The 27813-nt window shown below is 38.7% G+C and overlaps 1 protein-coding gene across 2 annotated transcripts in view; it reads right to left on the bottom strand.

Annotated features, from left to right (window-relative positions):
• The window catches only part of itpr2 (inositol 1,4,5-trisphosphate receptor, type 2), an 87519-nt gene that overhangs the window by 44295 nt on the left and 15411 nt on the right, over positions 1–27813 (bottom strand). For both annotated transcript variants that reach the window (XM_058387279.1, XM_058387278.1), the window contains exons 9-37: positions 27662–27757; positions 27132–27176; positions 25427–25575; positions 25198–25297; positions 24625–24785; positions 23201–23342; positions 22872–23030; positions 21961–22133; positions 20479–20598; positions 20189–20368; positions 19689–19940; positions 19379–19526; positions 18824–18971; positions 17449–17636; positions 16386–16512; positions 16214–16265; positions 15507–15675; positions 15232–15399; positions 14302–14391; positions 14052–14177; positions 13540–13662; positions 13227–13427; positions 11400–11651; positions 10361–10486; positions 10112–10240; positions 9830–9950; positions 8804–8985; positions 8504–8646; positions 6565–6673 (exon numbers count right to left, since the gene is read on the bottom strand). In XM_058387279.1, coding sequence (XP_058243262.1) covers positions 6565–6673; positions 8504–8646; positions 8804–8985; positions 9830–9950; positions 10112–10240; positions 10361–10486; positions 11400–11651; positions 13227–13427; positions 13540–13662; positions 14052–14177; positions 14302–14391; positions 15232–15399; positions 15507–15675; positions 16214–16265; positions 16386–16512; positions 17449–17636; positions 18824–18971; positions 19379–19526; positions 19689–19940; positions 20189–20368; positions 20479–20598; positions 21961–22133; positions 22872–23030; positions 23201–23342; positions 24625–24785; positions 25198–25297; positions 25427–25575; positions 27132–27176; positions 27662–27757 — 4179 coding nt within the window. The remainder of the gene's footprint in view (positions 1–6564; positions 6674–8503; positions 8647–8803; positions 8986–9829; positions 9951–10111; positions 10241–10360; positions 10487–11399; positions 11652–13226; positions 13428–13539; positions 13663–14051; positions 14178–14301; positions 14392–15231; positions 15400–15506; positions 15676–16213; positions 16266–16385; positions 16513–17448; positions 17637–18823; positions 18972–19378; positions 19527–19688; positions 19941–20188; positions 20369–20478; positions 20599–21960; positions 22134–22871; positions 23031–23200; positions 23343–24624; positions 24786–25197; positions 25298–25426; positions 25576–27131; positions 27177–27661; positions 27758–27813) is intronic.

Here is a 27813-nt window from a genome sequence, read left to right on the forward strand (position 1 = left end):
GCAAGCTGTGATTCAGCCATGTTCACAATAAACCAAAAATCACATTCAATCTCAGCTTCAAATAGAATACAGCATATGGCTGTCATCAACCCCAAATAAAGATCAGCTGCTCGTGTAGCATCTTTACATCTTGTTGGTTTCATCTGACTGTTGACGTAATGGTCCACGAAGCATGCACAGTAACAAAAACTTGCCAAGACCTACAGCAATTAGCATGCAAGGGATGTCAAATTACAATTACAGCAAACATCTGCATTTTGTGAGCTCTTGATTGGGTAAAATCTAAGACTATTATGTAGCATATTGTTATAAGTGCATCTCTAATTTGATTACGTGTTTGAGTCAGTTTAGCGTTTAATTTTTGTTTCGGAATAAAAACAGTTATTCTTCATATAGCGGAGTTTCTTTACTGTTGCAGTGAAGAAGAAACCATCAGCTTAATCCTCCAGCCTCAATCTCCCACTTCAATTGTCTTCTCACTAACTCAACTTCTTTTTTTTTTTCTGCAATTGGAGTCATAACAAGCAGCAGATGTGCACCCATTCTCATTACTGTGAGTCATAGTCCTATGCCCTACTGCATTTGTTTTACATTTTGTCTCCAAGTTAATAAAGAGGCAGTTAAACCCCACACTTTGATTTTATAATGAAATATAAAAATTATACCATTGTACAGTCTAAACTGCTAAACTTATACTGGTTTTTAAGCAAACCTGCCTTTCGACATGCTTACCACAGTGGCAGTGGTCAGCTTGTCTCCTCTGACCTCTCGGATTGACAAGTCATGTCTACCAACAGAACTGGATGTTTATTGTTGTTCGCACCATAATGTAAACTTCAGAGCCTGCTATGTATGAAAATCCCACACCAGCAGTTTCTGAAATATTCAAACGAGCCCGTCTGTCTTTAACAACCACACCGCGGTCATTGTTCCCCATTCTGATCCTTGATGCAAACATAACCCTGATTACACGATTGTAAACGACTGGAAAGGTTACAAGTGGAAGTAACAAATAGCATATATAGTGTTCTTACAGTATGATGTGTGTGTGTGCATGTGTGCCTGTATGTTTGCATGTGTGTGAGGGCTTAGCAATGTGGTGCTGGTAATCTGTAAAGCTGCTTTGCCTGTGTGCAGTGGTGTGAAACTTGCTAGTGAGAAAAAAACTGAGAGAAACAGAAAGAGAGAGAGAGAGAGAGAGAGAGAGAGAGAGAGAGAGAGAGAGAGAGGGGACAGGGTGTTATATAACAAGCTTTTCTTTCCTTTGTCAAACAGGAGACGTCTATTTACACACACATGACACAAACCACATGGTAACGTGACACAGTTCACCCATGGGGCATGACTGGCTCAACAGACCTGTTTAACACACACATGTACACACGTCTGCTACATCGCCGACACAAACACACGAACATGTCTTTTTGTTTAGTAATAAGTACAGCAGTGTAGAACAGCAGTGAGACCTTGTGAATGTTTTAGGAGACGGAAACTGGATGTGTGACAGGTTTTTCACAGGTACACACTGAAACTCTCCACCTCTCACTAGGCCTGACTGGATACCTTCAATTAGATAAGCAACTGTGTAACAAGAACAGTGTTTTAATAAAAACTGCTTTATGCCTATATTCAAATACATGTGTAAAGATAGAAAGCTACTTTTTGCTGTATTTTGTTCCTTTCCGTTTTTGTCTAACATTTTTGCCGTGGCTGAATTTCCAACAAATTGGGCAGTGCACAAGTAGTAAAAAGGAAGTCATTTGGGATTTGGCTAACTGTGTGTTGGTGGGGTGTAAAGAGTGATGTGCTTGATGAAGAGGAAAAAGTGGATTTATTGAGGAGATTTGTTGATTAAACCTGAAAAAAAATTGGCAAAAACATTCATTTACAGGTTCTGTATCCTTCCAGTCAGACTCACCTGCACACACACACACACACTTTTTTTGTAAATATATTGTATGAACAAATATCCATTGCTATACAAAATTAGTTAATATTACATTGATGGACACTATCTGAATTTCTTTACAATCTCGGTCAACTAAATCGTGTCATTTATACTACTGCATCTCCTAAATTCTATGTTATTTGATACATATTGATCTTCAGGGGAAAATAGCAGCAGCGACATCTGAAGCACACACAGACACATGCACAGGCACACACACAGACACATGCACGGACACACACACAGACACATGCACGGACACACACACACAGACACACACACACACAGACACATGCACAGACACACACAGAAGCAGACAAACACACAAAGCTGCACATGCGTATCCTCTCGAATAAATGCAGTCTCTTAGACCAATTATATCTACTTATGAGTCATGACCTGCTGCTTGGCAACCAAGAGACAGAAACAGAGAGAGAGAGAGAGAGAGAGAGAGAGAGAGAGAGAGACACACACACAGAGAGAGAGAGAGAGAGAGAGAGAGAGAGACGGGGGATTTTGCAAAATTTTTGATAAAGGATTATGAGCTATAGAGTGATGGGCAGATAGAGAGGCAGACAGAGAGAGAGAGTGAGAGAGAGAGAATTTTACTAGCTTTTTATAAAAGAGGTGAATTAGGAGCAAGAAAGTGGTAATGAGGGGGATATAAATTCAGTAAGAAACAAATATAAGGGTGATGAGGTGAGAGAGAGTAAAGTAAGTGAATGTAAAGGGTGAGAGAGCACACCAGAGACAGGTACACATGATAGAGAGAGAGAGAGAGAGAGAGAGAACGTGATGGGCCACGTGAGGCTGGATCAGACACTGCGGGCTGGTTACATAAACACACCCCCTGCTCCGTCTCCTCATGAACTCAGCAGACGTCGCTCCCATCCAAGCTCTTTCCTCGCTGCAGTGCACTATTTCCTCCCTACCTCCCTCCCTCTCTTTCTTTCTTTTTCTCACGTGGCTCCTCACATGCTTTTCCTCTCCCTCATCCCTCCATCTCTCTCTCTCCCTATCACACACACACACACACACACAAACATCCAGAGTCCATGGGGAGACTGGAGTCAGAGCCGCACAGGTCTGCATGAGACTGCAGCACCACACTGACAGCAGTGAGGACACGGAATACACTTCAGAAAAGTGCTGATATATAAACACACACACACACAAAAAGTGAGAATGGAAAAGCACATTTTTCTCTTGCAGACACACCGCTAAATTAAACCCATGTGAATAGTCTTGCAAAAGCCTCTCAGAGTGTAGAGAGGTCTAGGATGATGTTTCACCCTGCACCTCATATTTCAGGGAGAGTTGTCCTAAATAATCCTGCTCTAATTGGCTCGTCTCTAATTGGCCGTTCTCTAGCGATGACCTCAGAGAGGGCGGATGTGAAAGAACAGCGACGCTGAAGCTTCATTTGTGCTGTGTCAAAGCTTCAGGAAGCCCTGATCACACAGTCTCTCCTTCACACCTCTCGCTCATTCCTCTCTCAGTCTCTTTGTGGCTGCAGTCAGCGCTCTGCAGTATTGATTCGTTGTAGAGGCAGTTTAGTGCACCCCCCTCCTCTCCATCTCTCTCTCTCTCTCTCTCTACCCCTCTCTCTCTGTTCTCACGGCGAGCGCGTCCTCGCGTGCCTCTGCCTTATGTAAGAACGCTCAGTGCTCTGTCCACTGAATACTGATTAGCTGTCTGGAGCTCCCAACTCGCCGCACTCAGCCAGCCGGAGCCAGCAGCACCATGGAGGGCTGAGCGCTGAGCTTAGCTCATTTATCTCCCAAGCACGCACACACACAGATACACACACAGATACACACACACACACACTCTTTTGCACTCTCCTCTCTCAGCCTGCAGAGCTGAACAGGTCAACAGGTTTAAAAGTGACACTGAAGTTTGGGTGTTTCTCTAGGGCCCTCTCCCGGTGACTGAACTCTGATAAAAAAAATAAAAAATAAAAAATCATCCAGACTCCCTTAGGAGCACTCGAGTCTGACTCATCAGACACAGCCTTCACTGTTTCCCCAACGCAATATAGCTCACTTCTACTGCACTAAACATATTGCCTTTGCCAGCTCCAGACTGTAGAAAAGGTAAAGCGATAAGGTAAGATAATTTTTTTATTTTTTTTTTTACAGGATGCTGTGTACCAGATGGCTGGAGTCATTACTGATCCATGGGGTAAAATAATGAAAACCACACTTTTTTTTAATAAACTTTCAATCTGTCTCCACTACACAGATTCAACAAGGTACACAGGCAGTAGTCTATAAGCAATAAAAGCAATAAAAACACACAAACAAACACGCACGCTCGTTTGTGTTGCTATTACAAAATGTACAAGGTGTGTACGTCTCATTGAAGGCATGAGAAACTTGTATGGTGCTTAATAAAGTATAACAGAAAAATGTCACATCCCTAAAAACGTCTGTAATACGCTGGTGCAATGCAATTATATAAAAATACTTTAATAAACACTAGGAGTAAGGGCAAGTTAATTTAATTTTAATCTAAAGTGCAGATACTAAACCACATCCTGTGCAGTAAGTCTAAAATGTGCTTAGAAATAAAAAATATATTTTTTAAAAAATAAATATACAACAGAGATGTTAAATTCTGAAATTTGATTGTTCAAGAGGTGTTAATTCATATTCTATAAAAGCACGGCTCTGATAATAGCTCAGGCTTTAAGGTTTATATTAACATCCTAGGTCTACTAAGCTATGGTTGTCATAGTAACAGCTATGGCAGACACTCCACATAATCTAAGCCGAATGATGAACCAAAAAACTATAATTTAACAAGGAAAATATACATTTGCTGATATGGTGAATATGTATGGAAGGTGTGACTATTAGGTGTGATTGCTTTGCAACACCAACAAGTCTAGCACCAGTAAGTTTTTCGCTATGGGCAAGTGTTCTGGACAGAGGATATTCAAGGTTCTTCTCTAACATGACAAGCTGGATATTGGTGATAGAAAGATCAAGCTGGTTTGAGTTTATAGTAATACTAATATAACTAAGATTAACAGAAGACAGAATGTAATTAGGAAAATTTGGTATTCCAAGTACTCTTTCCTTATTTTACTGTATACTAAGATGTCTACATACATGCTTTATAAAAGCATCATGCGTACATGTATAAGAATATACACTGATCAGGCATAACATTATGAGCACTGAGGGGTGAAGTGAATAACACTGATTATCTCCTCATCATGGCACCTGTTAGTGGGTGGGATATATTAGGCAGCAAGTGAACATTTTGTCCTCAATGTTGATGTGTTAGAAGCAGGAAAAATTGGCAAGTGTAAGGATTTGAGTGAGTTTGACAAGGGCCAAATTGTGATGGCTAGACGACTGGATCAGAGCATCTCCAAAACTGCAGCTCTTGTGGGGTGTTCCTGGTCTGCAGCGGTCAGTATCTATCAAAAGTGGTCCAAGGAAGGAACAGTGGTGAACCAGCGACAGGGTCATGGGCGGCCAAGGCTCATTGATGCACATGGGGAGTGAAGTCTGGCCCGTGTGATCTGATACAACAGACGAGCTACTGTTGCTCAAATTGCCGAAGAAATTAATGCTGGTTCTGATAGAAAAGGTGTCAGAATACACAGTGCATGACAGATCAGGGCTGTTTTGGCAGCAAAAGGGGGATCAACACAATATTCGGCAGACAAGAATAACATGGTGCATAAAATTACATCAAGGTAGGACCTTCCTAGAGGAACTGACATGGATTAAGGAATGCTCTTCAGTTTTTGGCGGTGTTGTCTGCACTGTACCTGGTGTCCTGTGGTACTGAGCATACACACACCAGCTTTGTTACAATAATTACCAACGTAGCCATGTGTGTATGTGTAGCTATCTGCCCGAATGAACTGCTTTTTTAACTATAAGTGTACTGTGTGCATTTTCACAATGTACTTTTTCAATTTTATTCCACAATAACCTTAACATTTTGATGGGTCACTTCTTCTGGAAATAACTTGGCACACAAAATGTACACCATTTTAAAAGTGCCACCTGTTCATTTATAAGTGACTAAATCAGCCAATCAGGTGGCAGCAGCACAATGCATTATTTCATGCAGAAACAGCTAAAAGCTTCAGGTAAATTTCACATCAAACATCAGAATGGGAATAAAATATATCTATGGCTGTTGTAGCTCTTCAGCCTAAAAGATTGATATGGTTCATGTTCTGAGATGTTTTTCCTGTTCACCATGGTTTTAAAGAGTGTCAGTTTTAGTTACCATAGACTTCCTGTCAACTCAAACCAGTCTGACCATTCTCCTCTGACCAGAAGTCTGCAGGTCAATGGATGTTTTTTTTTTTTGCTTTACACACCATTTAGTGTTTCTGAAAAACTTAAACCAACCACTTAATTCATGAAGATCCCATTTCCCCCCCATTCTGAACATTACCTGAAGCTTTTATCTTGGACCTGCATGATTTTCTGCACTGGACTGCTCACACATGATTAGATCATTTACATTTATTGGTGTTCCTAATAAAGTGGTCGGTGAGTGTACATCTTTTAAACACCACTTTATAATACATTGCTTTGCTTTTAACCTGTTTAATATGGATGAACCAATTTTCTCACACTGACCTGGTCATCAAAAGTCTCCTTCTTGTCCAGCATTTCACGAAGCGTCTGCAGAATCTTAATACACAACTTCTCCTCCTTGTCCATCAGCTTCTTTGTGTGCTTTATCAGCCTATAAGCATACAGATCCCAGTTAAGAAAGTTTTACCATTCAAAAGTTTCTTTCCATTATATGTGGGGGGAAAAAAATAAAATAAAAAAATACATGGCATCCAGGACACAAGATTCAGAAAATCTTAAAATAACTCAGATGCATGTATTCTTTACTGACCATACATGAGAAAGTAACAGGTTAGTCATAGTGGTGCAGCAGGAGGACCGCACGCTGTGACTCATGCAGACTTGAGTGCTTATGCAATAGTACAGACCAATCAGGCTGACACACACACTCAGGTAAGTGCTGTTCGAACACCTAATGCAAGATCGGAAGTCATTCGTGACAGAACATACTTCAGCGCCCACTCAAGAAACGAACAACGCTTTGGCCTGCCCCAGGGCACACCTCTACACCTCTCCAAATCACATCCTGTGTCTGACCCATCTGCCGCATCGACATGGTTTCATTTAACAGGTACAAATGTTGACTTGATAGGGGTCTCACAATCACTAGCCCAGACATCTGAGGCAAGGAGATTTTGTATCCAGGCTATTAAAGTATTTTTATTCACATTTCCAAGCAAGTTTAATAATCAGAAAAACACGGTGTTTAACTCTAATGTGATTCACTGTAACTAAAACACATGCTTCAGAATTCCATCACCTGCTGCACAACACACATAAACAGAGGCCTTTCCAGGGTATGTCTATTTATCCAGTGTTGTTTTCAGGTGATAGAATAATTAGCATTATAATAGTTAGATAGTTTTATCAGTTTGATATTATTACAGATGATCAGAAATGCATAGGTATGGTATACGCAAACACTAACTATATATAGTTATAACTACATATACACTACCAGTCCAAAAGTTTGGACACATCTTCTAATTCCATGGTCTTTCCTGATGTTTATTTCTTTCTACATTGTAAAACAATGCTGAAGGCGGCCGAAATACACAATAATGTCCTTTGAACAGTTGATATTGAGATATGTCTGCTACTGATGCTCTGTAAAGCCTTCATAACGGCTCTAATCTGAGGTGCTGTTAATTGATGATTTTTGAGGCTGGTAACTCTAAATGAACTTCTCCTCTGCAGCAGAGGTAAGTTTTGGTCTTGCTTTACTGGGATGGTCTTCATGTGAGCCAGTTTCATCATGGTGCTTGATGGGTTTTGCAAATGCACTCGACAATACTGTTCTTGCAAGAACTATTCCAGAACACCTGACCTTCGTGTCTTAAAATAACAGCAGACTGTTTTTTGTTGTCATTACATATGGATTACTCAAGTCCATGTGTGTTATTTCATAGTTTTGAAATCTCTAGTATTGTTCAAGAATGTAGAAAATAAATCCCTAAACAAAAAACATTGAATTAAAAGGTGTGTCCAAACTTTTGACTGGTAGTGTATATGTAAATGTTTCTTGCTTACTTCACAAAAGAGCAAATAAAAATGCTAGCTAAACTATGATGTACTCTTGTAGACACACACACCACAGTGTGTAACATTTGCAGGCAACTTCAAGGATCCAAACAATGGGATATGTATTCTAGAAATTTTGTTAGAAGAGAATAATGATGAATTGTTCATTACTTAGTCCTTATTAATGGTCATAACTAGTTAACAGTTACGATATTCTGTTATGTTAGCTAATATTCTGGGCAAAAACATGCAAATATTTTACACGTTAGAGCTTTCATGTCTGTGGGCTCACTAAAGATTTTGCCCATGTGATCTATATGTAACATACATATGTAACTGTACAAAGTGTTTATTCAATTAAATTGATCTGAAAGAAAAGTGTGCATGCTTGTGTGTGTGTGTGTGTGTGTCTTAGTCTTACTTGGTCATGAAGGCTCCAGTCTCACAGCGCAGTCGTGCTGGCTCGGGAAACAACAGCTCAGGACTATGCAGGATGTCAACCAACACAGAGAACTCGGCCTGGACCAGTGGACTGAACTGCTCTTTTAGATACTGCACTACTCCCTAACACGGTAACAAAACAAGTGGTGTTCACAGATCACCAAATAAGTTTCATGATTTTGGACTAGATGAAACTTTTAACCCAAAATCTGGTTTAAACACATGGAGCTGGAGTGTTTTTTTTTTTATATATATATACAGGATATGACACGCAGAGTACCTGCAGTTTCTCGATGATGTTCTTGTAGTCTGGCGTCCCCAGCATTTCTTTGCGAGGTCGTGCACGAGCTGAAAGTCTCCAGTCTTTGGCAGCTCGCTGTACCATGGTGGTATGATTCTTCTGAGACAGCAAGTTCAATTGACTGTCCAGATCTACAGGCAGAGCTATGCTCCGACTCTTAGCTGTGGGGAATAAATGAAGACAAAATGAAATGCTTTTAGTAATGCATGTATTCATTCTTCAGTAGGACCTTTGTCGTGTGCAGAAATGTGGTGGATTCTGTGTCTATTCCAGGAACACACCTTGGATGGGACTTCACTCCATGACACACACAAACAACAGACATCCAGGGGAAATTTAGAGTGTCTGAAACACCTCCCAACATGTTTACAAGAGGTTAGAGAAAACCCCCAGAGGAGAATAATGTGAAATAACACACAGACAGTAACTTTAGCTCAGGACTAAACCCTGGAGCTGTGAAATGTCAATGCTACCCACTGCTCTCATAAAATGCTTTAATTGGGACAAAATGACTATATTCTTGTCCGGTAATGTAATTGCTACCCAGTGACCTCATCTCTTGTGCTATCTCTTGCAGAAAGTGCATGTGTGTCCAAGCAGAAAAAAATCTAATTCTCATCAATATCAGTTTAATAAAAAATTAGGAAGGGGGGGTGTTTTAAAAAAATGTTACAAAAGGAAAAAAAAGCAATTAAACTTGAAGATAATGCATTGAGGTAATTCACTGAGGTTAGTGAAAATCATATAGTTTTATAAACAATGTGTACAGTATTTAAGCGTGAGATTCATGAACATTGACTTAAATGGCTACAAAAATACTAAGCTGCAGGACCAACTGAAGACAGACAACATGATATATGATAAAAAATATTTAAGAATGATTAAAGTGAAGGCATGAATATAGGTGATGATAAAATCCAGGCTTACACACCATAGCAACCACTTGATCTACAAATACACTGGTATGTTCACAAAACTGCACTGCTTTAAGTTGGGACAACTCACCCACATCAGAGAGGGTCTTGATGCAGGCCTCGATGTTCGTCTTCTGCAGAGGACTGATCCAGGTGCAGTTACAGACTCTGATGGCGGACTGCAGCAGGCGTATGAATGTGCTCTGATGGGTCTGAAACAGAATTATAGACAGAAGGATAACCATGTGATGGCTGAGAGAGGTTAAAATTGGTGTAGAAGAACACACATGGTTGACAGGATGACAGGAAGAAGACAAGTTGCGAAGACTAGGAGCATGTTTCTCAAAAAAAGCAGTGCACATCTGCTTTATACCTGCAGGTTGGAAGTGCTGACGGAAAACTGGGAACCAAAGAAGCCTTTGACGATGGCTATGATGACCTCAGTGACATATTTCTCCAGTACTGGATCAGCTCTATTTCTGTCTGTGGTGCCGCTGCACACCTTGGGGGAGGAAAAAACAACAATATATTGTACAATACAACACACACACACGAAAACCCAATATACAACTGCTACCAAAAGATACCAGAGCTTCCTTTTAAGCCATACTGGTGCACTTACTCTGGCCATGTCTACCAGGAAGTTTTCAAACAGGTTCCAGATGTGGTTGCTAGTGTATATTTCCTTCATCTCCACTTCTGTGTCCACATAGCAATGGTTCACAAAATTCACATAGGCAATTTTCACCTACAGAGGGCGACAAGCAGAGAAACTGGCTGATTTCAAATAACCATGTGTGTATTAAGACAAAGAACCAGGACAAAATTTCACTACTGAAATCTTGTTCAAATTTTGTGGGAAATTCACAAGCAAACCATTTAAACACATTTCCTAGACATTTTTAGACCCCGTCTCCATGTGCAGTAAAACTCCATGCTGTTTACAGTACGATTTGTGTTCATATTTCTTTGAATAATATACAAATAATTTTCATGTACCAAAATAAGTGGTCATTTTGGCATATTAAAGTCCTGCCAGATTTACAGTCTCTGTAACGCTGTCTCTGTATGCATGCTGAAAAGTCAACACACATCTGGCATATCTGATTTATATTTAATAGTGCCCCAAAACCCGACAGACAGCTGAAAAAATATCAAAATGACAACCAAACTAAACAATACCAGAGCTCCTCCTAAGTCATGTAGCTCAGACTATGCTTTTTAGGATGTCATTTCTCTTCTTATTAATTGAATAGCTATAGGCATTGGATTGCTTTCTCTCAAGTCATTAATATGAAATGATTGAGTTTCTCAAAATTTTCATTAAATCTTGTCATTGAAATAAAGGAGTCATTTAAACTCGACAGTATAATCGGTATATAATATTACACACCATCTGAAGCCTATAAAGCCTACAGTTCACATTACTGAGTGTGCTTACAGGGAAATGTACACAAACCCAGAGTAAAGAATCCCAGAAACAATTTATGAATAAATCCTTCTGTATATAGTTTGATAAAAAAAAAAAAATCACAGTATTTTGTCGTCAAATGGCAAATTTGATCCAAGTACACACAAGTGCAAAAGCCTCAGAAACACCACCCAGACCTGTCAGTAACCCTGTTTCTCGCAGAGGCTTGTGTGTAAGAGATCATGCTTACCTCAGGGATGCAGTCCTCGTGAGTCACCACCTTGACGATATCGTCAAGTGGCAGAAGTGAATTGCATTTGATCTCAGTGTAGACATTCTTGCCCTCAGTACAGGCAGCCAGCAGCTCCACCAAGTTGTTGTGGTAGGCCAGAGCACCGTTCTCATCGGTGCGCTCCTCCTCTGAGCTCATCAGCTGTAGCAGTGTGGGGAATGAAGCCCGGTCATTGTAGAACACTAGGACTTCCTCACCTCCGCTTACCAGCTACACACAAGCACACACACACACACACACATAGGGGTTAGTAACCAGTTTTCCTACCACACAGCAAATAACAACAAATCACAATTTTTCATTATTTCTATACATTTATTGGCTAAAATATTATTGTCAAGACGATTTGATAACTAAATATGACCATGTCAGTCGATCAGTTAGAATGTTTTACTCCCATTCAACAGACTGATAATTTCACTCATTTCCTCTTCAAAATCATCAACCTTACCTACACATCTCTAACACGTTACCAGAAGCAATCAAACCTCTTAAGAATAATAAAATCATCCACTAGCACTAGGTATGCACCTAAATCCTTTAGCAGTTATCAAGCCCTTTAATAAAAATCCTCATCTAAATCATCTAACTGCAGGCCAACGTCTAACCTGCGCCTCTCCAAGATCCTAGAAACAGTTGTAGCTCAGTATTTCTCTTCATACTTGCATAGGAATAACATTCATCAACACATTCATTCAAGATTCAGGCCTCATCAGAGTACCTAGAAAGCGACCTTGACCTAGTCTTCACCTATAGAAAGGATTGTGCAGTCACATTATGTGTTACAGTGAAAGACCTTGGTGTGACTTCCTTCAGTCTTTCATTTGAAGCTCATGTAGATAATATTACTACAATCGCTTTTATCTGAGCCATCTCAGACGTACTGCCAGATGTAAAGAAATATAATGTCACTATAAAAATGACTTCATCCTTTTGTTACCTCTATTGTACTCCTTTGCTATCTGGATGTTCTAGTAAGGTGTATAAACTAACTCCAATTAGTCTAGAACACAGCAGCCATTGTCCTTAATAAAACCAGATGATTTGACCACATCATCCCTAACTTATCCACATTCCCCATTAAAATGTTTCATCGCTAATAAAATATTACTAATGAACTATACTGCACTGAATGGACTTCCAGCCATAGTACCTAAGCAAACCTTGGATTTCTTTATGATTATATTCTTTTATGAGTACCTAGAATAATGAAGACTACAGCAGGGGGCAGAGCTTTTTCTTACAAAGCCCCACAGTTATGAAACAGCCTTCCAATTAGGGCTCAGACACAGTCCAGGTCTAGCTTGAAAAACAGTTTTTTAATTAAGCCTTTTGTTAATAGATTTTTTAGAGGCTCAGTGTCATAGAAGGTTCTGATGAACTGGGATGTTTGGATGCGGTCACAAATTGCTCATTTATTATAAAGTCTCATTTATTATGCAGTGGATATATCCAATTTCACTTGGATACTGTAGACTTAATCTCTAATAAAACTGGCCCCGATGCTCATACGGAAAAGCCTGTATACTGAATACTGTAGAAAGAATAATGACTTATAATCCCACTATTCAGCATCACCCAGAAAAGTATGGCTTCACTTTTAAGCCTGGATCTTCTTAATGTTTCTTCACCATGTCCTCTCAGAAATTGTTCCTTGCCACCGTCACCCCTGGCTTGCTTATTAGCCTTCACTTTAATGTGTTCCAGTGGATTTTAGAGAACAAATCCATGCTCACTTCTTAACATACCCCAAACAAACTTCTTTGGTACCCCTTCCTGTCTCACCTCAGTCATCACTTTGTCCTGGCATTTCTTCACATATTTGCCGTCGGCCTTCACTATGGTCTGCAGGAAGCGCAGGTACGGGACACAGCGGCCATGTGTCTCTATGCAGTGTACAATGTGATGCACCACACGGTCGCTGATCTCGTTACACAGGTGGTAGTTGTTCTGGAAGATGTAGCGCATGGTCTTCGCCTCCAACAGCTGTTTGAGAGAGTCAAGCAAAGCATCAATAGCAATCCACAGCAAAAAGTAACCAATAAAGCACTGAATGTCCTCCTATACTCCTATACAAAAATGCTCATTGGTAACATACCCCAGGGGTGAGGAAAAGGTTGAGGTGTTTATGAAGCAAAATCTGGTTCTGGGGGTTATCATTACAGAAATACTGCAGGAAGGTGTGAGCCAGAGTCATGATCTCTTTCATCTTCTCATCTCCCTAAAGAACACAGAGAGATCAAGCTAATAATCACAAAACTCAAACAATTATTATTATTATTATTATTATTATTATTATTAAATTGTATTTATTTATTTGTTTATTTACTTATTTATTATTATTATTAATAATAATGATAATAATAATAAATAACGTAATAAACAACAACAAAAAACAACAACAACAACAACAACAACAAACAGTGATAGAGAGCCTGATGAACTTTGGTGCATAAAAAACTCTCGATTTAAGTTTCATATGTGCGATACAGAGAATCCTAGCATCACATGATCTCTGTAACATAGTTCATCAGACATTCACAGATGTATACAGGTACTGATTATCCTGAGTACTGAAGAAAATTCCAGCGTATTTTCAGGTCCACTCACTGCCTCGTAAGGGATCTGCAGCAGATCCAGCACCACAGTGTGAGCTCCCATGTTCTTCAGCAACCTCTGCTGCTGCACACGACTCTTCTTAGAAGGGTAACACAGCTTACTGAGACGCTGCAGGATCTACTGACCAATACAACAGAATTACTAAAACATGAAGATTAACTGCCTGCTCGCAAAACATTCACTGTTCTACTTTAAAATTCATATACAAATAGAATATAGGTTTTATGAAAGTAGCACCCACATCTTTCACAATGTTGTAGTTGTTGGCTTTGTTGCTGTCTATCTGTGGCTTAATGTTTCCATCCTGCACAGGACTGAGGATGCCCGCCTCCTGCCAATCACACACACACACACACACACACACAAGCTTACTCTCGGCCATTTTAATATGACTAAATACTGATTAGCGGGCCACATTTGTAAAGCCACATCTCATAGTTCAGGTCCTTATGGAATAGGGATGTGACTCTCTAAGCACACTATTGTTATAGTTTTATTTGACTTTTCTAATTGGACTAATTTTAATTATTACTGAAATAATTATCCAACTCAATAGGTCATGTCAGTAGGTCCTCATGGACAGCGTGTGCATGCATCTGGAAAGATTATGAGGTATTTTACCTTCTATAAAATAATGAGTAGAAACAACCCCAGGTAATATATATATATATATCTCTCACCCAAACTGATATTGGTAAAATTCTGTTATTGCCAGTAAGGGAAAAAGTTTTTGTAATTTTTAATTAAGTATAAAGAAACTCCAGAGTTTAGTACTGGCTAAATGTAAAGCACATGTGACATTTAAAAGAACTTGTCTGAGAAGTTTATAGGGTACAAGTATATAGGGTTTTTAGCATATTTTGTCATGTGACCTATTAATGATCACATGCAACCTTCAAGGCCATGCATCGCGAAGACGTATTATTATTCCATCGTAATTTCTATTCGATGAAACAACTGTGAAACAATTCTTAATGCATCTTGATTACATTATCTTTCCTAGTCTGACCATTTAATCCTTAAAAATATTTTGGAAATAGAGAAATTAATATTCAACCAAGTCATCAATGTGAACCCAGATATTTTAAGAGCTAATTATTAATGATTTTTTCCCCCCAGTTAATTTCCAGCAGCAAGCTCAGAGTGCAGTTCTTGCCACAAGGGGGCGCACCTCCATGATTTGCTCCTTAGTCTGGGTTTCAGTGGGGTCCTCAGTGCCGTAGCCTCCATTCTTCTCCACCCACAGCTCTGATTTCTCTACAGTCAGCCGCAGCTGGTCCAGATCAGTCTTTATCTGTTTATAGTTCTCCACATCCTGTTCAGACACCAGCAGCTGGACCTACCAACACACACACACACACACACCAACAGACGTAAAGATGCAAAAGAACAAACACAAAGTGGTAATCAGAAGAGTACAGAAGAGTATGTCAGAAAGCTCGAGACCTGTTTAAAAGCCTGGAGGACCTCAGCTCTCTGGCTGAAGTGTTTGAATAGGAGCTGCAGTGAACCAGAGACCAGAGGAGGATAGTCCTGCATGATGAGATGAATCAGCACTCGCAGAAATGTTTTGCCTCCTTCTTCGTCCAGGTCCACCGGTGTCCGCTCCTTACCACTGGGAACATGCAAACACACAAACCTTCATATCACTGATGCATTTTATGTTCTTCTAAAGATAAATCTGAAAAACTATATGTCATTTATCTGATAATCTATATCGGGCTGATGCCACCAATACATGGTGTGTGTGTGTGTGTGTGTGTATGTATATTATATATATATATATATATATATATATATATATATATATATATATATATATATATATATATATATATATATATATATATATATATATATATAAAATGAAACGAAATTGAAATAAAAAATCAATCAAACTAAATAAAAAATATGACAATATATTTATATACAAAGAGGCTTTTATATTTTTTGTTAGTATTTTTATTACATGACATTTATTATATTTGGAATGTAAATGATTTGTGTCCTGGTTTTGTTCAAGTCATTTTATTATCCACGTATTTTCTCCTGATTGTTTTAAAAATATTTTCACACTTAGTAGATTTTAAAGGAAAACAGAGAAATAAGTGTTCTCTTCTACAGAGCTAGAGTTCACCAATTAGCTGACTAACCTTCCAGCAAACATATTCTCTGCTTTTTTGGCAATCTCCTCCACGCTCGGCTCTACAAGCACAGACACCAAAAATATAATGATTGATAAACTCGTTAAAAAAATCACACAGACACAAGAAATGTATAACTATAATCTATAGTGAGCCAGAGAAGACAGGACAGCGCTCTCACCTGGGGGAGTAAAGGAGAACTCGGAAATTGAATGACTGCTGTCTGTGGCACTGTTGTCTCCAAACTCTTTCTTGTAGATGGACAGAAGGTAGGTGATCCGGTAGTCCAGACGCACACTCAGAATGAACTAGCATGGAACACCACAAGCATAAGACATAATATATATGTTATAATGTACGGCTTGAGGGCTTTTACAGTACACCATTAAGTTCTCTCTATAAGACGGACAACCCATAGGTGAATCACCCTCAAAGAGTAATCACAGGTGATAAATTAAAGGAAAAACCAGACCATAGTTATTTCTGGGTGTTATTTTGGCTAATATAGTTCAGGTCCCTTTCTCCCCTTAGACCAGGGGTTTCCAGTCTTATCCGCAAAGGGACGGTGTGGGTGCAGGTTTTCATTCTAATCAAGCGAGAGACAGACCTGATTCCACCTGTTTAAATCAACTGATCTTGGCTTTCAGTAGACCCAGGTGTGGCTTCTGCTCGATTGAAATGAAAACCTGCACCCACACCGGCCCTTTGTGGATGAGATTGGACATCTTTGCCTTAGACTGTACAGTCAGTGTAAGTCAATGCAAAGTTCTTCTACCCTATGTGCTCTATCCTATGAGGAAATAATTCCATTCTGATGCTAGAAGAGACGATTCTGCCCACATCTACAGGGCATGAGGGCTCACTGAACGGTTTGAGGAGTATGAAAGTGATATTCATATTTTATGGCCTTCAGACACCAGCTCAACCCAAACGGGAGATTTTTTGGACTGATGTGTTAGACAGTGCTCTCCACAACCATCATTAAAACATCAACTGAAACACTACGGTTTGGACAGTCGAGACTTGTAGAAGCTGTTCTGGAGCGGCACAACACCTTACAAACTTGGTTTTTCCTTTTCATCCTTGTCTTTCTCCACCTTTATATCCATTTTACAAGTATTACATCATCTTTGGATAGATCAGTTAAAATTACAGAAATGACCAGGTTTGTGCTTTTTTTTTTTTTCCAAAGCAATCCAATATTAGGTGAGCAAAATGGGAAAAAAAAGAAATCCAACACACACCTGCAGAATCTCAATAATCCTGAGCTTAGTGTCCATCACCACCACATCTTCATTTTCAGACAGGCCGTGTGTTTTTTTCCCATGGCCCGATATTGGCTGGGAAGTATTGGTCATCATGGCACCTCTGCTCAGAACCATCTGAGACATCATTTCACCCACACCGTGGATGGTGCGCAGGACGTTATTGCCTAGACCCACACACGTATACAAGATTACGTCAACAGCTACGCACTTGGCAGTTAGAAAAGTTAACAAAACAAAACAAAAAATGGCTTCAGGTCATAATTAGCCTAATATAGATGTAGACATTATGGAAAAAAAAACAAAAAAAAAAACTCATGCTTGGGGGATTCATAAATCATAAACTCATCAAACAAACTCATTTATCCTTATTGTGGTATATGGAAGTTTGATGGGAAGGAAGAGAAAAAAAAACAGATACAAGGAAACTCCATATGGACAGTAAGCTGAGGACATGATTGAACCTGGGATCATGGAGCTGTAAGGTTGCAAGGCTTCCTGCCCTAATGTACAATACTTTACATAATAACCTTACCTTTTAAACATCTTTGTTCACACACTTTACCAAAAATATACACCGATCAGGCATAACATTATGAGCACTGACAGGGGAAGTGAATAACACTGATATTAGGCAGCAAGTGAACCTTTTGTCCTCAAAGTTGATGTGTTAAAAATGGACAAGCGTAAGGACAAAGGGCCAAATTGTGTTGGCTAGACGACTGGATCAGTGCATCTCCAAAACTGCAGCTCTTGTGGGGTGTTCCCGGTCTGTAGTGGTCAGTATCTATCAAAAATATCTTGTAAGTCCTGTAAGTCCTTTAAGTCCTGTAACTATACAGGACAGGTCAGGGCTGTTTTGGCAGCAAAAAGGGGGACCAACACAATATTAGGCAGGTGGTCAGAATGTTATGCCTGATCGGTGTAAAATAAAAAATCTATATCTATAAACATTAAAAGTTGCTCACAATACTGCGTCTTACTGAGCTGCAGCTGCTGTGTGCACTGGCTATTTTTAAATAATCCAATATTTAGCTGCTTATAAGTGAGCTTACTTTCTTTAGCTTTGTGTAATAATAGTGATGTAAATTGAAGTGGTGTGTGTGGTAATAGTGCTGTATCCTTTCAAGCATTTTGACTGCTAAGAACTGAAAGAGTTTCCGTTAACATTTCTTTCTCTATACGTTTGTACACACACTTAGGTCTCTGGGGTACAAACAAGAAACAAACCCATTTCAGACAGGTTAGGATTTGGAGTAACTAATTAAATGGCATTAATACTGCTTTAAATGAAAGAATATTAAGCTGGATATTAGTGTAATATGAGCATTATTGTTCGTGGAATTTGTCTGACCTCCTTCAGGAGTTTTGCTGAGTTTGTGCATAAATGTGAGTGGGTGCTGCACAATGTCCAAAATGGCCAGCAGGGTGCGTGTGAGGCCCAGCAGCTCACTGAAGCTGTAGAAGCCAAAGTAGACCAGATTACGAGCGAGGTTCACCACCTGAGAAAAAGAGAAAAAAAGATTTTTTAGAAAGATGTTGGTGTCAGAATGATTATAACAGATTGGCTTATGGGTATGGAACAGGACCTAGCTTGCTATCAAAAATACCCCAACAGCTATGAAAGGTGACTACTCATAAAACTGAAGGCATTTAGAATTAGTAAGACATCCCCATCACTCACAAATATCTTTTTATCTGTGTAACATGAGCTTTATTTGCTAGAAAAAAAAAAGTTGTTTATCATTGTATGATTTAACAGATAAACTCCATTCACCCCACTGAATCCATATTATTGTGTATCATTAATGATTTATGAATGCATTATTATTGACTTGATGAGAAAAGAACTTCTTGAAGAACTTGAAGTTGTCAACAGAAACAGCTTTTTAAAAAGAAAAGAGCTTGCCTCTAGAGTGAGTTCGTTCTTCTCCTCATCTCCAAAGGGTAAAGGATGGTTCACTACATCATTCAGGTACTGATCTACAAACTCCTTGGTGGGCGAAAAATTCCTCTTCATCTCCAGCCTACCTGCGTCTCTGAACTCGTAGTCATACCTGCAGAATGAATAACATGCTCGAGACGCACTAGACGCAGACAAAAAGAACTGCTGAATGCAGATGGAAGAACATTCAAAACAAGAGCGTCTGGCAAGAAGTGGTTATGTTTAGCCGTGCGTACAGCATGCCCAAGACTCTTTGCTCATTCGAAGCACTTACTCCTTGACCGTGATTTTGCTGGGGATCTCAGTCCAAAGGCGTGCGTAGCGGACAGGTACCACAGCCTCCTGGGGGTCACGATCAACGTGCATGTGCAGCATGAGGCGGCAAAAAGAGGCACGCAGGTTATACGGCAGAAAATCGTCGCACATGCAGCGTAGGATCAGATCCACCGGCAGCTGACCGGAGATCTGGTTAATGGCCAAGTACTGCCGGTCCAGACACATCTTAGCAAAAAGGTTCAGCTGACACCTGGGATGAATAGAGGAAAGCAGAAAGAGGGAAAAATCTAAAATGAGTGCATGAGCCTAGTTGAAAGAATCTCCCTATTCTACATTATGGTCTCTATGACTAGACTATGAGTTGCCTTTTATAGAAAATATGGACTGTGTGGGAAACATGAAAAATTGTAAAGAGGCTAAAATGAAGAAATAAGCAAGGTCCATTAGACAACTTCATGTAGGAATAAATTTAAACACTACAAATGCTGATATCCAGACCTGTAGTAGGTCATGTGGTCAGTGTCTTCTTTGTGGTTGTTCTTGGCATCTATGGACATATTACGTATGGACTTTCCATGCGGCTCTTTATTTTGGTCGATCCAGTACAGCCACACTTCATCCTCCTCAATTTCATCATTCATGACTGAAGTCAGAGCGTTCTCGTTGAGTGGATTCACCCTGACACGTGTGACAGGAACACACACACAAAATAAGTTAAAATATATAGAGCAGCATATCATTTTCAGGCACTGATATTCACACTGGTTTGGACAGAGGAAGAATCTTACTTGGTCTGGATGAGGATGTCAGCATTGGTGGGGTTGAGCATAAACTTGCATATGAGTTCTTGTGTGACCGGGATGGCCGTTTTATTGGATACACACAGGTCTGAAAGGTAATCCAGAAACCTGAGGAAAAAGCATAAAACTCCTATCAGGAATAACTCTAATTTCCACAAATAAAAGGATTTGTAGTTTCATTAGGGCTAAAAACGATGAAGTACAACAAATCAAGGTTCTGAAGTACAATCAAATTAAGGTTCCACTAAGACAATAACATAATAAAATAAGACTAAATTATTTTAATGTGTTTGATAAGATGCAATAATAAAATCTTAAAAATTAACGGTTTAACATTTAATTTTCAGGATTATTAAATATATAGCACTAAGCAAATTCAATTAAATTAAAATTAAATTAGATATTATTATTGTGGCTTCACAAAAGTATATTATTATTATTATTGTTTTTATTGTTATTATTAAAAGACCCACTAAAACCTAAAAATGTAAGAATCCCAGAAACATTAGAACAAATAACAAAACTAAAAGCATCTTTAACTGAGCAAGACAAAAAAAAATCCCATTAAGCCCTTTGTTAAAAGTACAATTTATTTAAATTTCCCACAAAGCAGTCATTTTCTAAACTAATCTACAAGCCTTTTTTATGAACATGACTCTACTTTTCAAACATGAGGCTATTTTGTGGAGCCATAGAGCTTTAATATGTATTCTGGATCTTTTCACCAGCATAACAGATAATATCCAAGTCAACAAGTCAAGTTTCTGGTCTACATGATTTTGTTTTTTTTGAGGATTTCATTAAATAAATGCAGCTAAAATAACTAAATGGTATTCCCTAATAACTGTAGCCTCTTTCAGCAGGACAATTCTCTCAGCCATGCTGCAAAAATTTTTCAGGAAAGAGTTCAAGATGTTGACTTGGCCTCCAGTTTCCCCAGATTTCGATCAGACTGAGCATCTGCGGGATGTGCTGGACAAACAAGTCTGATCCATAGAGGCCTCACATCGCAACTTATAGGACTAAAAAGGATCTCTTGCTAACGTCTTGGTGCCAGATACTACAGCACACCTTCAGAGGTCTTGTGGAGTTCATGCCTTAAAAGTCAGAGCTGTTTTGGTGGTATATGGGAGACCTAGACAATACTGAACTGGTGGACTTAATGTAACGGCTGGTTGGTGTAAGTATTACATTATAAGTTAAATATATAACACGGAGATATCAGGACAATGTTGTGGAAATGTATCAGTCAGGGTTTGGTAATAAAACCATGCCAGAAAAACAAGAATACACTTCATCACATTCATAAATTGTGTTCATTTCCATGTCTAAGTACTACTATCTACTTTTCGGTGGTATTTTGGTGGTACAGCCTTTGTCTAGAATGTATTGCCTTTGCAGTTCATGTTTGTTCTTGTTCAATAAGTCTAACAAAGCCGTTGGCTTATAAAATGCACTGAATCACCAGACCTGGGCTCCCGGTTTTTGCGTAGCAACTTGACAAAGGTCTCAATCTCACGCGCTGTAATGTGCTTCTCCAGCAGCTTGCGGTTGTTGTGAAGCAGGGCTGTGATGGTGTCCTCTGCCAGGATCTCATAGCCAATCTGAGACTGCATGATGGAGAACTTCTTGGCAATGTACTCCTTGCAGAAGAAGAACAGAAGGGCTATTAGGACCATTAAAATTATTGGCTGAGGTTCTATCTGTGTCACTTTAAATATATTTTGATTAACTGAACAGTTTGTCATTTTTAGAGCCAGCTACTGTCTGTGAGGTAAACAGAAAAAAAGAGAGACCGAGAAAAGAGAAAGCACTGCTGACCCGAAGCTGGAGCAAATTTTCTGGTCTGAAAAATGTAAACACGAGCCTGATACAAACTTTCCATTAGCCACATTTTAAGGGAGACCATGTTCAGTATTGAATTTCTTTGTCAATTCATTTGTCAGGCTTGTACTTAGCCTACTAGAGGCAATATATTGAGTAAATAGTTCCAAAGAAACAGTAATGCTTGGTTTTTCACACAAACGTTAATAATTAAAGTAAATGGTGGTATCAAACCTTTTTTCCTTGTTTATAAAATCCCTCTAAAATTTGAAGGTGATATCTTCAACCACCAATATTCTCTATAAGGTTATGCTAAAAGAGGCAAAAAGGTAAAAATGGCTCACACCGAAAGGCAACAGCGTCCTGACTCATTTTATATCGGACTTGAGGTGAAAGAAAATATTCATTTGTTTATTACTGATTGATGATGCAGTTAAGTTAATTTGATGTAACAGTAATAAGGGCTTATAAGTAAATAAATATCACTCTAGGAACACACTAACATACAAATGAACCCTGACTGTACACATGGATGCACACAGGGGTTTGTCTCATGCCTGGTTTTTGCGATAATCCTGTTGGGAGTGACGCAGTATCCTGTAGCAGAGTTGCAGCATGTATTTAAAGGGGGCATTGCGCTGATCGCCCAGATCCTCCAGTTTCAGAATGGGTCCGTCTTCGCTATCTGCAAATGTCGCTTTGAGAATGCCAAAGATCTGACAAAACACACAGCAAGTACACACAGCTGAACTGGAAATCATTATGGAAATCATCATTAGCTTGATCACTGAATCGGATTATGGTAATACAGGCATGCTGCTGTACAGTCTGTATGGATATAATTCAGGAAAAAGAGAATACAGAATAAGAATGTGTGTGTGTATACCTGGGCCAGAATGTTCTGTTCTCTCATGAGCTTCTGTCTTTCTCTATTGGGATTGGAGATGACCACAGATAGCACATCCTGCCCATTATTAGGCACCTCACATACGAAGAAGATCAAATCCTCCAGCAGCTTGGTCACAAACCTGAATAACACACACCATTAACTAGAACATTATGCAACACTGAAACCAAACAAGCAAAATCTAATTACTCTCACTGGTCAATACATATACATAAGAGGTCACACAACCATAAAATGTTTACTAGTTAACCAGCAATTAAACAAGGTGGTCATTTATTCATCTCCAAAAACCAATTCAACAATTTTTATTTTTCTATGATTTGTAGTTTAATCAGCAGGCATACACGGGCTACAAAATACTGCAGCTTCAATGCTTTTTATGCCACACTGTTAAGAACGAGAGTACATAAATCTTTACAAATAAGTGCAAAATAATAAATCTGTGTATCATTTTATATTATTTCTTGAACTAAGAGTCTGGGTCATTCTCTGTCCACTGGAATGCGCCACATTAAAGTAGACCAGCGAGACTGGATAAACTCACAATGCTACATAATGTGCATTAAAAAAAGAAAGATTTCATGGAGTTTTTTCCTGTGATTGTTAAAACCAAAAATGTTTGATTTTGAGGTCGCTTTTTTCAAAATTTGCTATGCAACCTCCTGTGATTTATTGTGCTTTTCTTCTGGAAAAAGATTTAAATTGGTTCAATTGCAAGCACAGGATTTTCCTTTAAACTACCAGTGAAAACACTTCCTCATGTTTGATGCATGTGAACTGACTTTGGCTGAAAGCACATGCCCTAACCTGCAGAAAATCTGTAGTCATTTGGAAAAATTGCAATACAGCAGAGCACGCTGTGACTTATTGGTTAGAAAATATTTCTGATTTCTAGAGAAAATTGCATATTATTTAGTAATCACTAAATTGGAGACAAAAAGAGCAATTTAATATGTTTATTAAAAGTACTAATTAGTTTTAAATGCAGCACAGAAATCCCAGATTTCTTTTGAAAATGTGCCCTAAAAAGTATTTCTTCTTGCTAGAGATGCTGTTAGATTGGCACAATGTTTTCTCCATTTATTAAGTAAATAAGAGAAGGCGACACCTCAGCTCATTTTTTTGGAACTTCTACAATAAAGCTTCCTTGGTTTAGTTTTCATTTCTGTGATCACAGAATCACTAAATCCTAAAGAAGCAAATGTACATAAAAAAAAGTCTTGCAAAATGTGCAGTGGACAGTAGAGCTGGATTCTTCTACTCTGAAATATTTTCAGTCTAATAAAGTGCATTTGTTATGCATTCCTCTACCTTGCTACATAAAACAGTTCCCAACATGAGAGACTGTAGAAGTTGACCAGTTCACACAACCCCTAGTACACATATATACATGTGATGCATACCTTCGGTCATTCTGAGCGATTTGGCACTTCTCCAGCTTGTGTACAAATGACTCCAGAACCTTATTGGCATCGTTAGCAAAGTCCAGGTCTCTCACCTCAGACAGTGGGACAGAGATAATAGCAAATGCCTCCTTATCTTCCTTGATGGGACAAGTACCAATCTGCAAGTGCATGCCAAAAAAAAAAAAAAAAAAAAACATGTTTCCTGGAACAATGGGCACTTCCTATAATGCATGTGAGGTATCAGGTTTCTGGGATTGTTTTTATTTTTATATAGAATCGAATGCTTACTGGAAAAAAAAGTTTACGCAGCCCTGGTAATATGGCAGGTTTTTGTTGAGTAAACAAATGAAACCAGAATAAATCATGTCAGAACTTTTTCCACCGTTATTGTGAAACCGCATAGAGGAAAAAAACATGAAAATAATTCTTATTGTTTTTCACTTTAATATGCACGTTGCAATTTTACAATGAAGGTGGAAAAGGGTTTTTAATCTTTCCATTTTAACAGGGGTGTGTAGACCTCAAAACACAAAGCCAGCCCTGTTTTTATTCAGACTTTTTGTTGCACACCTTGAGCATTACAGGTCTCTCCTCCTCAGAATCGATGGCGATGTTCGTGCTGGTCACCCAAGTGTTGGTGCACAGGTTCCTCAGCCTGACATAGGAGTTCCTGAAACACAGCACTTGTTTTAGTATCTCAACCAGGGTCCATGAGAACAAAGTCCCAGAGGCTACGATGACAGGTATAGCTGTTGAATTTATAATGATATACTGTTATGGGTGTATTGGGAAGTCAAACCTGGGGACCAGGCAATCTGCTCGCTGCAGTGTGGTGGCATCCAGCTCAAAAAGAGACGCAATGTCATTGCCATGCGGAACAGACACTAGGATGTAAGTTATCTTCTCCAGATGCCGCTTTTTCTTAGAGAACACGGAATCTGTCTCGGACTGGGGGAAGAGCGGAGATATGGTCTGAGGTGAGTAAATATTAAACAGAGTGAGGAAAAGACTAAGCATCTGAAACGTCCTATGTCAAAACTATGTGAAAAACTCTTCGACATTGATGAGAACTGTTTCCACACTAGCTATTAAAAATTTTCTTAAAAATTCAAAAGCTTGTATATAAAATCATTTATAGGGATTTGCATTAATGGGAATAAAAGCACAATGGAAGCTATTTACACCCAAATTAGTCACTGTTCATTTCCATCTCTATGGTTTATCTCCATCACACAAGTTTGTCATCAAGTGCATAAAGACTGTATCTATATAAAGGGAAATTCTTATGCTAAATTTGTACAGTGCTCTGGATCGCTCACTCCCTAAAAAAAAAAAAAAACCCACAAAAAACTGGAAGCATCGGTGCTTACTATGTTCCCTTACTGGAAATGATGTCTAATGGCTTAAAAAACAAAAAAGGCAGATAAATTCTCAGCCAACTTTATCTACAAATAATGTTATCATAGTAATATAGTAACTTTCAAATGATTAATTATGTTAGCAATTTTTTTTTAACTTTGTGACATTCTATGTAAGGTTTCTTTGAGTATAATGACGTTTAAGAGCATATGACACATTACCAGAAACTGACTGATCAGTGTCCCAGTGTACAGTAATCCAGTCATTAGCAGTGCCCATACTTGTGTAAATGATATACATAGCTAGGTAGCTGAGTGGGATGCAATCTTAGTCTAATATGAGTTTAAGAATTCTTGATTGCTAGCAATCCTAGCTAGTTTAAATACGAATTACAGCCCAACTTTTTGTTTAAACTCAGTAATGGTTTTAATTACATCATCCAATCATTAGCCCAGTGCCATTATGGATGCTTAGTTAACCACATTTGCTAATTCTACCTTTAAAAAAAAAAAAAAAAAGAATCCTGTTATTTATTTGACAGTAAAGAAACTAGATTTGTTATCTGAGCAGGGATAAATCATTTTTGAATATTTATATGACGCTGGTTTAGATTCAATATTGTAAACTAAAGCTAAATGCCACCCGACTTGGCACTAGACTTGTTTGTAGTCCACAAGAGCGTTGCTTTCATTCCTCATTCTCTCTGCAGCTCTGTTTTTCTCTTGTTCTTCTACAAAGGTAGCTATCACATCTCCCATAGGGCAACCCAGACATTACATAAAAAGCCTCCATGCACAGGAATGAGTCGAGTGAAGGAGTGAGCGAGTGTTTATGAATGCACGTGCATCTAAAATCAGCGGAAATGAATACCAGTATAGCTTAATTGTCCAGAGGAGAAAAATAAAACGTAAAATTCCCCATGGTGCCATGGACTAGCTGTATATGTTCTGCAGCATCATCCAGAACCTACTACTGCTATTAGACACGCCTTCTAAAACAAATCACAAGCTAATCTTTGTTATGCAAATTATGCCACACATGGCTGGGGCAAAAAATATAGTATAAGGAAATACTGAGTGAATAGTTAAAAATGAGGAAAAGTCTAGAGGGGTCAAATTCCTGACCTCTACCTCAGTCTGATTTACCTCTGATTTTATTTCTGCATTCTCGTCTCGGTAATCAGGATTCACCTGAAACACACAAAACACATTCACACACTAAGAAAGGGCTCAGGATCATGGTCATGAAACAGAACAATGTGTGTGTGTATTATATATATATATATATATATATATATATATATATATATATATATATATATATATATATATATATATATATATATATATATATATATATATATATACACACACACACACACACACACATATATACAATGTATTATATTATATATATATATATATATATATATATATATATATATATATATATATATATATATATGACTGGAGTGATGAAAGCATTGTGAACACTGCCATCTGCAGCACATGACCTGAAAGAGCAGTATTTAAAGTTAAAAGTATTTATCAGTTAAAATCAAGTAAGCAATAACACTAAATAACCCAGGCTCCAGATCTACAGCAACCCTGACCAAGATAAAGCACTTCCTGAAGATAATTGAATGATGGACGAGTAATTAATATGAGCCGTGTACCTCTGCAGCCAGGTATTTGCCTGTGGCCAGGTGTTTGAAGCGGAAAAGACTGTTCCATTGGCCAGCTCCTCCTCTACAAGGGTCATAATGTACCACCTAATCAAAACAAACAGCAAGACCCGGTTCAGAAGAACAGCACTGTGAAGGATCAC

The sequence above is a fragment of the Hemibagrus wyckioides genome, linkage group LG04 (assembly GCF_019097595.1).
Source record: "Hemibagrus wyckioides isolate EC202008001 linkage group LG04, SWU_Hwy_1.0, whole genome shotgun sequence".
NCBI classification, from domain to species: Eukaryota; Metazoa; Chordata; class Actinopteri; order Siluriformes; family Bagridae; genus Hemibagrus; species Hemibagrus wyckioides.